The 17,360-nt window shown below is 37.8% G+C and overlaps 1 protein-coding gene across 4 annotated transcripts in view; it reads left to right on the top strand.

Annotated features, from left to right (window-relative positions):
• Positions 1 to 17,360, top strand: part of TRAPPC9 (trafficking protein particle complex subunit 9) — a 483,858-nt gene that overhangs the window by 37,910 nt on the left and 428,588 nt on the right. For all 4 annotated transcript variants that reach the window (XM_068933393.1, XM_068933395.1, XM_068933394.1 and 1 more), the window contains one exon: positions 17,162 to 17,288. In XM_068933393.1, the coding sequence (XP_068789494.1) occupies positions 17,162 to 17,288 (127 nt within the window). The remainder of the gene's footprint in view (positions 1 to 17,161; positions 17,289 to 17,360) is intronic.

The following is a 17,360-nucleotide window of genomic DNA, read 5'->3' as shown; positions in this document are numbered from 1 at the left end:
AAAATTTCACTTCAAGTAGAGGCAAGGTAAGAGGATGAGATTTAATTGCTATAACGAAGAATCTGGTATTTAGATGCTCTTGATTCTATTCATAGAATACAGGTGCATTGTCAAAATTCCTTTGTATTTAAAACAAACTTTTCTGGTATTTCCATTGAATGACATTGAATATTTATTTATTTTAAAACACAAATTTTGTAGTCAGTTACTTGTAGCTATTTTCAACCAGCAGCCTGGCAAATCTGAATAAAGAGTATCATCAAGTAAATGGGAGATGTCAGTCACTATTTTAACAACAAAAAAGTTAAGAGTCTGATTTAAAATTAAGCTAATTAGTTATATAAATATGTAAAATGCAGCCTTCTGGTTAGCAAAAAGCTTCCAAATTCAGCATAACGGATCTGTAATCTCAGAGCGTCGTACGTTAAACCTTTGAGAATCATTCTTCCTTTAAAAAGCATTAAAACGTGCAGCTGGAAAGTTGCTTTGAATTAAACCCCTCTCTTTGGCCTAATGTGCATTGAAACATGTACAGTTCACACTGAATTACATTTGGGTAAGGTCAGATACTTGGAAAAATGATATTGTACATTTTTATTGATAGTATCAACAGTAGTTAGACTGTAATCTGTGTTGTATGTAAATGCTTCTGATTTAGCTCATCTAATAAGGCTTATCTAAACACAGAGTTAACTTAGAAACAGCTATTATCCAAGTCCATGTAGATTCCACTTAGAAAGAGCGTGCATGTCACCCCTGCACGGTCAGATTCTTCCAGACTTCCCCTGAGTTTCCAGCTGTGTCCTGCCTGCCGTTGCCCTTCTGATAGCAATGGTCAGAGCACTGAGGTGGCTTTTTCTTGGCATTCGTGGTATGGGATGCAGCTAGGAATGCATTTTTCCTTTTTTGAATGAGTTCAATCTTTTACAAGTAATTGAAGTTTGCCTGTTTTAATACTTGGGAAATACTGTATGCTTTTCAGTCCTTCTTGGTATACGTCTGTCAGTAAGACCATCCTGTTCTCTGAATTTTGTTGGATTTTAGTTCTTTTCAGCCTTTTGGTGAGATGAAGAACTTATCTTGTGAGATCCGTGCTGAGCTGCCTCTTGTGTGCTTGCAATTAATTAGACTGCCAACTTGATAATGGCTCAGCCTTGCATGAAACGTGCAGAGGTCGTGTTTCATCTATTACCAGCATCCTGGATGTCTTTATTCTTGAGATGAGTGACACTAAGTGAGGGAGAGACCAAGATCTGCAAGTACTTCCTGAAACAGGGCGGGATGCCTTTCTCTCGTTCCTGTGCATGGCTGATTGTTGTGATCATTGATCTGTGATCTTCTGACATTGTCACTCATGACTGTGATCCTCTAATACCATTGTTGGTGCCAGCTGTTTCCTCTGATACCAAACTGTAGGACGGATGATGATTGCCAAAGCAGTTTGGCAACGGTTTGAGATTGTGGAGGCTGGTATGAAGGTGCGTGTTGGCCTTTTGACACCTGTTCTCCCTGCTGGTGCTGGAGAGTCAACTAACAAAGGTAAAAAGTCAAATGACAATATTCCGTATTTTTCTTCTCTCCATCATGATTATTGAGTTTGGAAGTAGTCTGTATGATGTCTGAGGTCTTTTGGGACCCTTTCTGGTGTGTCTCTATTCAACTGCCACTGGATTGTCAGCATAGGTAGTTAATGCAGCGTTAGCGTGACCTTTGGTGCCTCGAAACTTCTGTTCTCTTCTGTTGCTCTTGTTATCATTCCCCAGATTAGCACTATAGTTCTCTTTTAAAAAAGAACTATGTGGATTGGTTAACAATTCAAAGAACAACAGCATGGCCTCTCATGTCTTTATGTTTACCTTTCAAGATTGGAAAGACAGAAAATAGTGGGTATCAGGAAATTTTGAGTCCTTCTGAGACCTCCTTTGTCTTTAGTCTTCAGCAACAGCAGTGACCGAAATAAATTAAGCCAAGTTCCACAGACTTGACCACAAAGTGTCTGGTAGACTCTGGCAAGAAGATACGCTTCTCTTTCTAGTTTTGGTAATGAAGTTATCAAACCTTCTTTGCTTAGTGAATATAAGATTTTGAACAATCTTCACTTGTTTGCCTTCCTGCTGATGTCAGAAGGGAATTTGTTTCAGCCCTAGCAAACCTCAAATGATATCATGAGCTTCATAACAAGTACCATTAGATATGGGCATGGCCTCTGCAGAGATACTCATCATTCTAGCCACAGCCCTGGATTCTGTTTAAGGACACAAACTTTTCAGTGGAAGGCTGAACTTGTTATGACACTTCTCTTCAGCCAGAGGACAGATGGGGTCCTGCATGTGGTAAAGGACTAAAGGCTTCCTTACAGTAGCTGGATATTTTCACTTCAGAAGCAAAACTCAGTTCATGACTGCCCGTTAGGAGGGATTTTTGTTTGTGGATGTTTCTTTACAGTATTCCTGTTTTGTCATAGCTCTATAGAGGCATTGCACAGGAAATACCTCAGAACGGCCAAGCTCATGACTTGTATGCTGTGGCTGCCCTTGGTCAGTAGGATGATAGAAGCATAGTTCTAGCTGAAAAAAAGTTTTTTGTTCCTTTCAAAGGCCCTGAGTTGATTTCTCAGAAACGTCCCTGGGATATTTCTGGGGGTATGTTTAGTTGTCTGAATGTCATTGACATAATTCTGAACTCCATGGTGGCAAAATTCTATCACAGCTGCAGCACTGCTATTGCTTGGCACTTCAAAATCGTATGACATGATGATCTGTATGCCATGCAAACCTTAGAGGTTTGTAAGTTTGGCTCCAGGCTGTTTTCTGGTGAAAACATAGCCTCTTACCTTCCAGGAGATGCTTATTCTCAGCCTATGCTACTCCCTGATGAGGAATTTTTTGCCAAAATATATGCTGGATGCTCTTTCAGTTCCCCATATCCTCCAGATCAGTTTTGATGGACATGTCTGCATTGGCTGGGCAGACCACTTTGATGCTCTGACAGCTTAGGGTTGTTAGTAGTTGGGGGACGAAGGACTGCATCTCAGTGATCTTGGATATTGGCGAAGTCTGAAATCACTTTCAGAACCTTTTGATCCTCCTTTCAAAACTGCTGTGTTCAGATGATGGCCGACACGTCGACTGACAGGAGTGTGAGGTCTGTGCCTTTTGCAGAGAAGTGATGAGCCTGATCTTACGAAAAAATCCCTGAACCTGGCATATTTTTAGAAATTATAGCTAAACCTGGTCTGCTCGTAATTTGGTCATGTCAGACTTGGTGTCTGACAACTATAAAATATCCCTTTCTATCTCATGGTTTGCAAGAAGAAGCTGCAGTATTTTATAGACGTTTTTATTTATAGAACAGATCGCATATGCGTTCACTTTGTGATATTTAAATTTCAAATTGCTATGTAAGAATACAGAAGATAACAAAGAATATTAAACGGGGCTCATAAAAAATTGCCAGCCAAAAGCAAATATGTACATGCTATTAAACATAATCCTTCTGGCGAGCATTAATTGGCAGAAATAAAGACCAGACTTGCATTGTCTTGAACTTTCACCCAAAGACCTAGGGAAATTAAATCAAGCTGCCTGGGCGCTTGGTGAGTTATACTTCCTCACGGATTTCACTAAATAGTATTTTATAGGAGGAAGGGATACAGTATAACCTGTGAACTGATGCATAACTGCTCTTACTCTAGAGCATGGAATAATTTAAAACTGCTTCTTGTTTTGAGGGAGCGCTGAAGCAACTTGTTACTATATGTTCACCTGTACATAAAATTAAAGAAGGTAATTAGAAGAAATTAAAAGGGATGGCCTATTTACTGTTAACATGGAGGCTGCTTAAAGATGTCATAGCAGATTCTCAGTAAGTGTATTCTCCTTCTCCGTGAAAAAAATTTCCCAAGACAATGAAAAGGCAAGGCTCGTTAAGCAGCAAAATAAACACAATTAGGGTAAAAAGGGTATACCTTATAAAAGCAGATGTTGTGTCTAAGCACAGAGAGTAGAAGGGAGCATAAATGCAGGCAGGTTAAATGGGAGAGGGAGAAAAAAAATCAGAAGCCAAAAAAAGAGTCTGAACTTGCTGAAGTCATACAAGCTAATAGCTTCTTCCAGTATCTGAGAAGCAGGAAGTCTACCAGGAAGCCTGTGAGAGAGACACTCATGGAAGACTAACACATAGCAGAAAAGTTGAGCAGGGTTTTAGCAGTAAGTAAGTGGGCAGTAGGGTAGTAAGTAAGTGGGTTAAGTGGGTTCAGGGATCAGATAAGGTCCTAAAGATGCTAAAAAATAATTAAAAAAAAATGAAGTAGCCGAACGATTTACTGTTACGAATAATGAATTTCTTTGTCTTCATTCTCCTTTCTAAAAAGGAAAATGGCAAATGAACTTCTGCATTTTTTTAAGATTCTGGAGAAGGAGGGGAGCTCTTCTAATTAAATGTATTAGCCAGTCACCGTAGTGATTTTTAAGGGACTTTTCACTCCTTTCGTGCACATATAGCTAGCTTATGGCTAGGTGTCTGCATCTGACCTGGTTACTGAGGCTTCAATTGAAGTGTAAGGTAAGCTGAATTCCATCCTTTAAATGTAATCTACAGTTCAATGAGTTGATATCTGAACTGGATAAATTGTAAGAAGCTTCTTTTGTGAAACTAAAAAAAAAAAGTAATTACTTCATGCGGGATTGTTTAACCATAGGTCTGCAAGATAGGGCCATGTGTCTCTGAAAAGGACATGCAGTATACCATGAACTCAGCAATTTAACATCCAAATACATGTTTTTATGTAGGTTTTATGTTAATATGCTATGTTATTTTTGTTACGAGTTATGTTAGTGAGTTATTTGGTACCTCAGTACAATACACTGTGGTTACAGAGAACTCCTATTTCTTGTAGTGTGACTACAATTTTCTAATGAAAATGCGGTTTTGGTTATAACTTAATACTGAGTTGATAAGGAAAGTCTGTCAGAATGATCTCATATTTCCGTTACTGTGATATATTTAAAATATGTTGGAGGCGAAATTAATGAACACAGTTGTCAATAGGGCCCAGCTGTCTTAGTTGTTGTCAGTGTGCGCATTTGGAACAAATGTATTCCTCAGAGATCTTTTAAGTTGAATTTATGTAGCTATTGTAACTGATATCCAGAACTGTTGCATAATTGAGTAATTGCATCTTCCTTTAGTTTTCTACAGTATAGAGCAGATTTACTGGTGAAAATGTTCTCGGGAATGGTTTAGACTTTTCTAAGAGTGTGTCTGCATCAACATTATAGTTTGGGTCAAAAAATGTGCTTTCCCCATATTTCCCCCATACTCAGCAATCCAAACCAAAGCGTGGTGGTCTTGGAGTATGCAAGCTGCTTTCTTCCAGATGAAACTAAACCACTGAGTGTGCTCTAGGAGCAGGCTAGTGTATACCAATGGATATTCAGTCCACATATACTAAAACTAGTTTCAAGTAATCCCCCCAAATGGGTATAAAGTAGGGTTTTTTTAATGAAGTCTCCTTCGTTGGGGATATTCAGAACCTGCCTGGGTGCGATCCTGGGCAATGTGTGGTAGAGGACCCTGCCTGAGCAGAGGGTTTGCACTAGATGATCTCCAGAGGTCCCTTCCAACCTTGACCATTCTGTGATTCTTTCTTTGGGTCCTCTGCAGCAACTGTTTTGCTCCTTAGCTACTCTCCTTCTGTGCTGCGCTACTTGCTGATATAGCCATAGCCTGCCAATACTTAACAATTTTTTGTAGTTATTTGCAAAGACAATGCGAATGTTTAAATTAGGAGGGCATTTCCTTAGAACCCTCTATAGCACATGAATTCATTTTTAGAAAGATAAAAGTTATTGATTTCAAAGGCTGAAAAGAGTGAAATTTTAATCAGGCTGGACAGAGAATATGATGTAAATCAACACTTGATGTTAACTTCTGTGTCAAAATGAGAGTTTACTTAACTGACATTAATGAACTGGTTTTAATGGGCTGCTTTGTATTTTGGTTACAAAGTGCTTGCTTGTTGTTTTTGCATAATCCGTGAATTTTTCAAAAGGGAACTAGTTTGTTTGGTCTTATAATGTTTTAATTCACCTATTTCAGAATGGAGGCTGAAATCTTCAGTGTAATTACTGGAAACTACTTATAGCAGCTTAGTAGGTTCTTCACCGTTAGTTGCAAATATTTTGCAGCTGTTTTATTTCAGCATAGTGCTGTATCTAATCTACACACACATAATTTAAAAAAGTATATGTAAATATGTGATTGAACAGACTTATTATCTGACAGGTGTTTGCTGTACAGGAATGGCACAATGTGATGTAAGACTTAATGTAAAAAAAAAAAAAAGCTTGAATCTGGAAGTTTTCTACCATACCGTAATGAGCGATTGTACAGGAAGTAGGAGGAAGTTCCTTAGAAGTCACTTAAACTCTTTTCATTCATCGTGACACCTAACATGATCAGATAAATAGGAAGAGCTCTGGATATGTGCCATATAGAAGGCCATTAGCCAGAGTTTTGTTTTTTCTGTCTTTTTTAATCTGTGTTGCAAGACAGCTAAGAATGATGCGATATGATCGTAATTAAGCTTTCCTACATAAGGTTAACATCTGTAAGAATAAGTAAGATGGGTAGTATTTAGAATTTCCTTTAAGATAGCTAACTGAGACATGAATTTCATTACTTCTGTTTTAGTTTCATGTTCTCTTTAGTCCTGTACTATAAAACTTGATCAGCATTACATACTTCTGTTACTGACACTTTGTTTTTTGTGCAACATATTTTTCCTTTTTTTTTTTTTTTTAATTCCTCTTTTTTAATACAGAATGGTAGCTGCATGGTAAAACTCTATGGCCTTATTTTGTTTGTTTTATTAAAAAGTTGTAATGTACTTTCCAGAAATGCATATCTCTTAAAACTGTGGTGAAGGTTAAGGTTGCTGAAAGGAAAAACGAAAGGACTGTACATGTTTATCTGTTTCTAATAATCATCTACTCATTCTTGATTATAGTATCTCTGTTTTTTGGAGTAAAGATTCTGGTTCAGACCCAACTCAATGAATTATTTATTAATTTTGAAGGGGAATAGATAAATGAGAAATAAAATCAAGAGCCAAGCTCAAAAGACCCAGATTATCTAGCATTGTAACAAACCTGAAAGTCTTTGTCAAGTGATTTGCCTAGTTTTAGATTTGTGTGTTGATGAGGTACAAACTCCAGCCTATGTCATATCCAGATTCTTAGGGGAAACAACAAATTATTCATTAAAATGGTGCATTGCTTGATGATAAAAATTCTCATTAACTTAGTTAAAATCATTCTCAAGTGAAATGAAATTTCCAAGCTTTTACTTAAGACTCCCATCTTCATGCAGTTGCCTCTGCTTTTGAAGAAGTGTTATATATTTGGTTGATTAATTGAAAAAATAAGTGTTCAAATGAAGACAAATTACAAAGTTTTTGTTCCAGAAAAAAGGACTGTAATCAGCAATATTAGGACATGAAGAATTTGTGCTGTATTTGTATAAAGTATATTGGGAAAATTGTCCTACAGAAATGAGCATGTTGTTCTTGTCGTCATCTGTCTCCATATGCCTCTTCCACCCAAAATACAAAATCAGATATCTCTTCCAATTGTGCCATCATATATATACATTTTTATATAGTCTATTTGGTTCATAAGCAGCTTTACAAGTAGTCCTTGGTAATCTTTTTGTTGTTATGGAAGTTATCTTTGTTTAATTTCCTCCACTTTGTGTTAAGGTGGGTCTTCAGGTATTTCTTAGCATGAAAAATGATTGCTATTGTTCAGTGGTTTGCATACTGATTTTATAGCTACAAAATATATTTTGAAGTGTTGTTCAAAATGTACAGACATCTGAAGTTATCTCAAATATAGTGGAGAAGCAGCTACTGAAATTTTAATGGTACGTTTCTGAACTCTGACTTAGTTGTATCAATTTTTCATGAGATTTTATCTAAAAATACCTTTGTGCTAGCAATGAATTTCAAGCTCAGTGTGATTTAATGTATAGAAATGTTTTATATAATTATTAAGAATCTTATGTTAAAGGACCCTTGTGTGTCCTTTACACACAATCTCTTTCCCTTCTTTTGCTCTGTGTGGTGGTCTACTTCAGAAGTAGAAAACATTAATCTGACACAGACAACTCTTATTTTTTGTCTACATTGAAAAAAATTTTTTTCTTTATTGCTAATTTTGCAGGAGAACGGAAAAGCCGATCTTTTCTGAAACTGAGCTATTACACAACAAATAACTGAATCCCTTTGCTCTCATGCTTTTCTTCATATGAATGGAGCCACTTTCTTTTGTATTGTTCATGGTGATCTGTTTATGAAAGTGGGTCTTATTCACCTAGCTCTCTGGCTAGCATAGATGAATTATTTTCTTGTTGCTCTTCTTTTTCCTCTCAAGCTCTGTGAATTTTATTAGTTTTAGTGTCCTTTGGATCTATTTAGAGATTTATTTTGCTTAATTTCTCAAAGAACCAGAATTTATATAATATGCTGTCTGCCTTTCTGGTTTTCCCAAAAGAATAGCTTTTGAGCCTATTGACAAAATGTGATATGGAGAAGAGATCAAAAGTGTTAAGTTTGTTGCAGTTTCATTACAGTTGTTCATACACAGAAAAGGAAGACCTTCAGGCTTGATCTTGCAAGTCCTGCTAAGACACTTCATTGAGAAGGTTAGCATGCTTGTGGTGGTGAAAAATGATGTACTGAATATACAAATAGTAAGTTTAGTGTCCTAGCTGGCCCCAGCTAGAATTTGAGGGACAACTCAAAGGTCATGAAGATCTTTTGCCTACATCCTATAATCTAGTGATTAACTACATGATAAAAACAGTTTGTAGCAATTATAGTCTCTGAATACTCGGTTGCTACTCCAGCTTTTGTGAGGATTATGGTCCTAAAAATTTTGGGGCTATTTTGAAATTCCTTTTTTCCTTAAAGGATCAGCTGCATCTTGATGGCAGGGGTGGTGCTAAAGAGCTCTCCAGCAGCAGACACGTGTCGTCTTCGTGTCGTCTTCTTCTCTAATTCGAAGATGGCTCAGTAAGAGTTTTCTTTTTTGTGAGGTGGAAATCGTGTTTCTGGGTGCAGATCACCTACTTTTTTCTCTTGCTCTTTCTGCAGTCAGGCTGACTGTTTTCTGTTTTGTTGCATGTAATTTGGCAAGGCGATGTTTTTCTTTTTGCTCCTGAGAGAGTTGGGTAGGCCAGCTGGCTGCCAGTTCTCTGCAGCAGACCGCTTCAGGAGGTCTCCTCTTCTCCGACTTCCCCTCCTTGAATTTCATTTGCTGTTTTGGTGGGGAAGGAAAAGCTCTGCCAGCACAAAGAACCATGGGGAGTAGCTTTTTTTGTTCAACCTTTGATTCTGGGCTTGTCATGAGGGGAGAGTTCTAGTCAGAAGTTTTTTTTTAGCTATTTGTTTCCCTGCTTTCGTTTTCAATATTTTAGTGAGTGACATAAGGAAACAGAAGATCATTTGTCTTCCAGTATAATTGGCAGATCAGACATAAACTGTTCCCTTTCTCCATTCCGGGATACAATGACTTCAGCAAAACAAGATCAACGAATTATTTGCCAGAGAGCATATTTATTTTTTAAAAATGTGTCTCCATTTTTAATGGGTGAAATAGAGATATTTTCCATTTGTTCAAGGTATTAAAGATAAAAAGCTAAAACACAGTTAAAGCAATTGTGTTCTACTAGTTATCTTGATTATCTGTCAAGGCATGGAATGCCATTGGTGTAATACTGTTAAATCATGGTTACTAAGATGTTGAAAAATGTTAGCGTATAACTGACCTTCCCTCCTTCCTGTCCTGCTCTGATTTTTCAAGGGCTCCGTCATTGTGAAACTAACAGTTAAGACTTTTCTTTTTTACATTAAGTAGTATTCAATCACAAATGGTTTCTAATTATGCAACTAAAGCTTTCAGATTTCTGGATTTTCGGAAGAAGTTTTGAAGCAAGTTTGTGACAACATCAACATTCGTTCTGTTGGTGTGAAGTAGTTAAGTGAAAAGTTACCAAGAATTTTGGTAGATATGCAAAATTTTCAGTAATCAGAAGAAGCATGAAGATGGTAATGGAAACAATATTGTACAAAATGCGGAAATTGTACTATGAGATTATATTGAACAAACTGAGAAACAGAGATTCAGGTGACATTACTAACTACAGCTTTATTCAACTTTATTTTGCTTGCAGGCATTCTGTGATCCTGATCCTTCAATGAATCTAGAAGGAAATTGGAGAAAAATTGATGAGTGTAGTTATTCCAAATGAGATAATGGAGTTTGTGGATCATAAAATTGTCAGGAGTACTTGTTTCAGGAAAGTTTTATAGAGTTAGAGGAAATGGACCTCTCAGAGAGGCTTTATATTTGCAGTATATGTATGAACGCTCTTGAAGAGTTCATTAGGTTGTACAGAGTAACATGTGATGTTGTACTACTCCCCAGTGAATTTAGTCACATTGCAAGGAGATTCAGGAGTGCCGACGTTCACATTTCAGCTTTTAGAAAATAACCTATCATTTCTCACTCAATAAATGGATTGGTGTAATACCTACACGAGAGCATCCAGTAGCACTTCCTGCTGCAGTGCAGGCTTTTAAAGCTGTTGAGGAGAATTCACAGGTCAAAGGATCAAGTGCTTGTCATTTTCCTGCTAACATATCCAAGCATGAAGACGCTAGGGAGGCAAAGAGCCCTCCAAGAGTAGATTTGCATCCAAGATTTGCATCCCTTCTTTGCAAAGAGAAAGATAACTTCTGGTGGAATCTTACTTCTTTCAGCCAGAGACAATCTCCTAGGCTACCAGTCAGGAGAATCAATAGCTGAAAAGATCCTCCCAGAAAGTTGGCGCAGATTTTTCTTGTGTTAAAATAGGATGACAGCCAGGCAGATGCTAGGAAAGTTCAGAGAGCTGTTTCAAAACAGCAGTCTGTAGTAGGTTTTGGCAACCATTAGGCTTCGATGCAAATGTGACTATACAGATAAGTCTGTATCATTCATTCATACTACAGAGGTCAGGGAGAAGAGGTGCCCAGTCAAGGGAGAAAGCCTCCAACGTTTGCTTTCAGAAGTGGCACTCAGGCGAGACTGTGCTCTTATTGCTCTTCTATATCAAGTATGCTTCTTGAAGCATCGTATGAGGTACGTTCCTTTAGCATCTAAATTGAGACCCAGTGCTAAGTGGAAAGTAATAGAGCTGCTGACTTGGCAGCAAGCAAGTTATAAGCTGTTTCCAATATCGTGCCAGGATAGAATGAGGTCCTGTTTTAACATTGTCTTTTGTGGAAAGCATGTTGAGCTCATACTGTGAAACGAAAATGCAACTCTAAAAGCTATAAACAAAGAGTGTTTGAAAATGGCAGCATTCTTTCTTCAAATGCAACAATTGACAGAGTTTCACACTGCAGCTTTTAGGAAATGGGAGGTCTGTCATTCTAAAGAATTGTCTCTCATTTCAAACAGAAGTAAGCACATACTGTACCATTGTCATCATCACTCTTTCCTGACAGTTGTGACGCTTTCCATCTCAGTAGATTCTATATATACTATGTACACTTGCTGGTATAAAATAGTGAAATAACATCCTGAATGCTATAGTCTCAAATTTTTATGAAAATACTCAATCTGAACCACTACAACTCCAGGCTCTGCTCTAGTGGTCGGAGTGTCTGTGTGTGGCTAATAATGTATTTCCTGGAACATTTCCTACACCCAGTTAAAATGTGGTGAGTGGCTCAAGAGAGAGTTCAGTGAAACATAGGCACAAGCAAGGCAATTTGTCAGTTGTATGGCATTAATTTCCCAATGCAGGCAATTACAGTTAATGTTTGCTTGCCGAAAGACAATAGGTACTCATGGCCTTAGAAGCTTACAGACTAAGCTGGATTGATGTGCACAGCAGAAATGTCAGCAGAAAACATATGCCATATGTACCAGAAGATGCATATGTGATACCTGTAGCCTCTGTTGTGCTGTGATAATAGATTGCTGTTTCATGAGAAGAATCGTACAACCTGAATCTTGAGAAGTTGAGTTTGCGGAAGCTCAGTCATTGCGTAGGGAGAATGAAGTGTGTATATGGAGTTTAATCAGTAGCGTTTTGAATATGGTATTGTGTTATCTGATCAGAGAGGAGTTAACACAGAAGCAAATAGTATATAAAATAGGCAAAGAAAAGCCTTAAAAGAAAAAAAGGGGGTGGATGCTCCTGCCTCATTCTCTCGAGGCACTGAAAATCCTTGGGTGAAAAAAAATATCCTGAACCTTGAAAGTGCTGTCCTGAGCGATGTGGTAGGGATGAACTGGCTTGCAGCAGTAGCTGCTGGAGGTCTTCTCTTGCAGAAAGAGGCATGGGGTCTACCTGAACCATGAATAATAGTTTAACCTTAAGAGAGAAAACACAGTGTTTCTCCCGTGCATATTTTCATAGATCTAGAGTCCCTTGAGCAAATGCTCTTTTATTATTGAAAGTGCTCTTTCTGATTATGGCAGTCAGCTGTCATTAGAGGTCTTGAGAAATAGCAGACTGGAAGAAAGGTGGAAAATCCATTTAGGCAGGTTGTATCACCTTAATCTATAAACAGATGAGAAATAAGAGGAGCAGTAAATGATAATATGACATAGACCTGTGGACTATGTCCCAGCATTCAATGCATTTGTACATGATTTTGTTCAAGAACAGAAATAGTAAAATATTTCTATTCAGGTGAGCATTTGGAAGAGACAAGCTGGTTAAATGCCTTGCTAGTACATACATGTCTAAATCTGAGGATTAAATGTGCGGAAAATGTTCTAATGGTGTCAGGGGTCTGATGGTCTTACTGTTGCGTTTTAAAAAGGTTTTAAAAAAAAAAGTCTATACGTCCCTTAATTCTGTCTGATAGCTGAGACTCCATACCTGTCTGACTTGACCATCTATTTTGAGACTTTATCACCTGACTTTTCTGTTGTCGTAGTGCCACTGAAATTCTAGCGATATTAAAATACTGATTGTTAAATATTAATGATCCTTTACCTGCACGTACAGAGTTTGTCTATTGCCTAAAAGAACTAGCTTTTAAAAATTAGATAACTAATGGATTGTGTGGTGGATAGTGAATTGTTTCTGTATGACAAAAGACAGAACGTTTCACTGGATATTTGGAGAGCGAGAGAATAGTAGGTGAGTGCGCGAAGGGGAAGGAGAAGTTTATCTCTTGTTTGAGATGGAAGTGGGGAGGAAGTCTTGCATTATATTCTAGAGGAATTTTGGACAAAATTCAAAGAATGCTTGAATAGTGGAAAAGAGATAAGAAAGAAGCAAATGGCATAAGCGTCTAATTTTTTTCTGGAATCATATTTTAGTGCTGTCTAAAGTGAAGACTGATTTTGCCATTTTGCTGGAAATACTTGCAAAATCCTGAGTATTTCAGCAGATTGTTTCCCAGAAATGATAGCCATTGTGTACACGGTTGTCGCTTTGGGATATAGCCTGAATCACCTAGGTACTTAGGGAGGAGAGGCTGTCAACATGGATTTTGGTGGCCTAAGTCAACTTGACTCTTAAGTTGCTGGACTCAGAAAACCTAAAAAAAAAGTGCACAGATACAATGTACTGTAACACAAGTAGAGCTATGGAATTGTTACAAATGCTGTGATAAGTTGAAGATATAATGAGCAGATTGAGTGTATTTCTTTACTGCCATATATTGCTAATTGACTGTAAACTGTTTTAATTTCTGAAAGTTAGCAATTCTGTAGGTCCTAATAATTCATAATGGACATGAACAAGTCGGTAGTATTCATGTTCTGTTGTCCTATCTTAAACTACTGCATCTTTTTTGAACAATGATGTCTTAGCGGTGTATGCAGTTATATATAGGAACAAAAAAATGGCTTATAGATGTTGCAGAATAATTAAATGTTTGTAAGTTCATTGGCTCACTTATCACTCTTTACTCCTGTTGAAATGAATAGTTTTGTGTCTTGCCAGATTTGGTAGACTAAATGTTAGTTGCTCTCTCAAACTCCTCAGGCTCCCTTGAAAGGCATTCCTTCCGTATCTTTTAGGGAGAAAGGATAAGGATGAGAGAATCATTCCCACAATCTCAGTTGTATTTCTAGCTGTTCCTAGAAATTGCTGTGATAAGTTTTGCTAGGAACATAGAGGGAAGTGGTAGCAGCTTAGAAGGAGAGTGGGATGCTGATGACCAGGAGGCAGCAACAATGATCTGAGACCATAAAACAGTAGAAATACTAGTTTGACAGTACCTCTGTGGTCATGTAGTCCAACCTCCTGCTTAAACCAGGACTGTCACCAACAGTGGGTCAGATTGGGTATGATTTTATTTAGCTGCATCTTGAAAACCTTCAAAGATGGAGACTCTACAGCCTATCTGATCAGCCTCTTCCAGAGCTGTGCTCTTCTGGTGATGAGCACTTTCCTAATGTCCAGAGTGAACCTCCCAAGCTGCAGCCTGTGGCTGTTGACTCTTGTATTGCCTGGCACTGCAAAGAGGAGTTTTACTCCGTCAGTGTTGTAGCTGCACTTGAGTTGCAGGCTGTGATTAGATTGTCCTGTAGCTGCCTGTTCTCCTGACTAAAGCAGCCCAGCTCTCTCAACCTCTCTCATAGGTCATGAGCTCTGCAGCCCTAACCATGCTGTCATCTCTTTCCTGGGCTCTCTCCAGTTTTTCTACTCTCGCCTTGAACTGAGAAGCCCAAAACTGAACACTGTAGTGTGGCTGTGGCCTGATCTGTGCTGACCAGAAGGACCTGATAACTTCCTTTGATCTCCTGACTACACACCTCCTAGCGTAGCCCGGTACACCGTTAGAAAGCAGAAAAAATGTTAAAGAAAATGTAGCCCCGATGACCCTGAGAAGGTAATTGTATTAAAATTTGACCTGAAAGTACAGGGGATCACTCAGTTATCCATTATCCAGCCACTCACTTTTCCATCCTTATGCTATTTTTATTTTTACCTTTGAAATGATTTAAGGGTGAGAAATCAGGACATCTAGTTCAGGCTTTTATGTAGTAAATATTACTGGTGATGCTACTCAAACCTAATTGCCTGTAAGACATTATGCTTCTGCATCTGGGAATCTTCAGGAAACTTTTATTCAGTTTGTTCATGAAGGCATGACGTTTTACTTTTAGTATTGCAAAGAAAGTGTTGTCCTATTCCAAAAGAAGCTCTCTTTGCTAATTTCAAACTATTCCTTTTCCCATTTGCACTAAAGCCATTAGTTGAAATTTTAACATTCAAGGCAGATTTTTGCTAGAAAGATAGTGGAGATGTGGTTTCTGAATGAGTCGTAGGGTGGTCATTTCCTGAACATTGCTACCAATCATCTTGCTAGCAAACAACTTGCCACCTGAAACTGATTAACTTACAATATTTTAATGGAGCTATTTGTAGTAGAAGAGAAAAATTTAGGTAATTCTTCAGAAATCTTGGAACTTTATCACTAAAATATGAAATCTAAGAAATAATTGATAGCTTGTTTTATGCAAGACACTTCTTCCAAGTATGGGTGATCTCTGTAGCCATGGGTAACTTTCATTGTTGGTTTCCTATCAGTCTAAACAAACAGTGTATCTTTTTTTTAATTTCTTGTCTAAGTAGCTTTTTCTGAAAGCAGCATTTTGTATTACTCTTTCTTTCTCCATTTTGCTTTATCCCTGTGTATTTTGATCTCTGAATTATTTTCTAGAAACAGCTTAGTTATTGAGTAATTATTTTTATTCGTAGACCATAGAGAGATGAATATTCACTGTGCTTTAATACAGATATAAGACTTTTCAACTGTCTCAGTTTCCCCTCTAGACACACAGTTTCAGGCTTATTTCTGTTTACAGTGCTAGTATTCAGAAAGATCTGTGCTCTTTCAGTGTTAACGAGACTCCTCTCTCATCAGAGAAATATAATTTTGTGTTCAGGCCGTATATCACAGAATCACAGAATCGTTTAGGTTGGAAGGGACCTCTGGAGATCATCTAGTCCAACCTCCCTGCTCAAGCAGGGTCACCTAGAGCATATTGCCCAGGATCACATCCAGACGGGTTTTGAATATCTCCAGCGAAGGAGACTCCACCACCTCTCTGGGCAACCTGTTCCAATGCTCTGTCACCCTCACAGTCAAGAAGTTTTTTCTCAGGTTCAGATGCAACTGCCTGTGTTGCAGTTTCTGCCCGTTGCCTCTTGTCCTGTCGCTGGGCACCACGGAGAAGAGGCTGGCCTCCTCCTCTTGACACTCCCCCTTCAGATACTTGCACACGTTGATGAGATCGCCTCTCAGTCTTCTCTTCTCCAGGCTGAACAGGCCCAGCTCTTGCAGTCTTTCTTCAGAGGAGAGATGCTCCAGCCCTCTAATCCTCTTGGTAGCCCTCCGCTGGACTCTCTCCAGGAGTGCCAAATATACCCAAATAGATATTTTTTTCTGGAGACACAATTGTGTAAATTATTGAAAATAGAAGTTATATAAAATTCAGCAGCATTTGTTATACATTATTGATGATAACCCAAAAAATGTATGTTTGCTTGAACATTCTTGTATTTTTAAACAAAACCAAAGCAAAATTCTGTTACTCGTTGTTGCAGTTTAGTAGCGTAGTACAGCATATTTATTTCAAGAATTATGCAGTTTTAACATGAGGTAACATCAAAATCATTTATTCCTCTTATTTGCCTTTGGGATTGTTTCAGCTGAAGTTTCAGAAAAGGGCTTGTTCACATAGCAACGATCTTATTTAATAACCTTAAAAGCCTTGAGGCCATTTGTTTTGGACTGTGGATTTTTTAGTTAAATTGTAGAAATTGTTGTCTTGATGAAAATACTAACAAAAGTAGGTATCCACTGAAACTTTAACAGTTACAAAATGTCAATAAAACTCTCTTCCTTAGGACAATTTAATTATTTTTGGTACATCTGTTAAGGCCTCTGGAGCATAGCCTGTAAGCATATATGCAAATATTAACGCAGAAGATATTTAATAAAAAATGTTGGCAGTCCATTAGAGTAATTTTATGTCAATGTAAAAAGCAAGAAAATCTGTAGTTTATGACCTCATTTTAAACATTTTTTTCATATAAATTTGACTTTTTTTGTTTTTTTAAACAAACACATTTTTTCTAGAAAAGAAAGACGTAACACAGAGCTTGGAAAGCTACACATCAAAATGCCCTGGCACAATGGAGTTCATCACTCTTCCAGATGGCCTGAAGTTACCTCCCGTTCCGTTCACCAAATTGCCTATTGTGAGGTAAGACTCTAAAATACAACCTTTAACTTTTCCTCAGTACCTATCAAATTTTAAATGATACTAGAAGGATAT

The sequence above is a fragment of the Struthio camelus genome, chromosome 2, assembly GCF_040807025.1.
Source record: "Struthio camelus isolate bStrCam1 chromosome 2, bStrCam1.hap1, whole genome shotgun sequence".
In the NCBI taxonomy this organism is placed as follows: Eukaryota; Metazoa; Chordata; class Aves; order Struthioniformes; family Struthionidae; genus Struthio; species Struthio camelus.
Note: the sequence above shows the minus strand (reverse complement) of the source record. Positions and strands in the feature narration are given on the sequence as shown.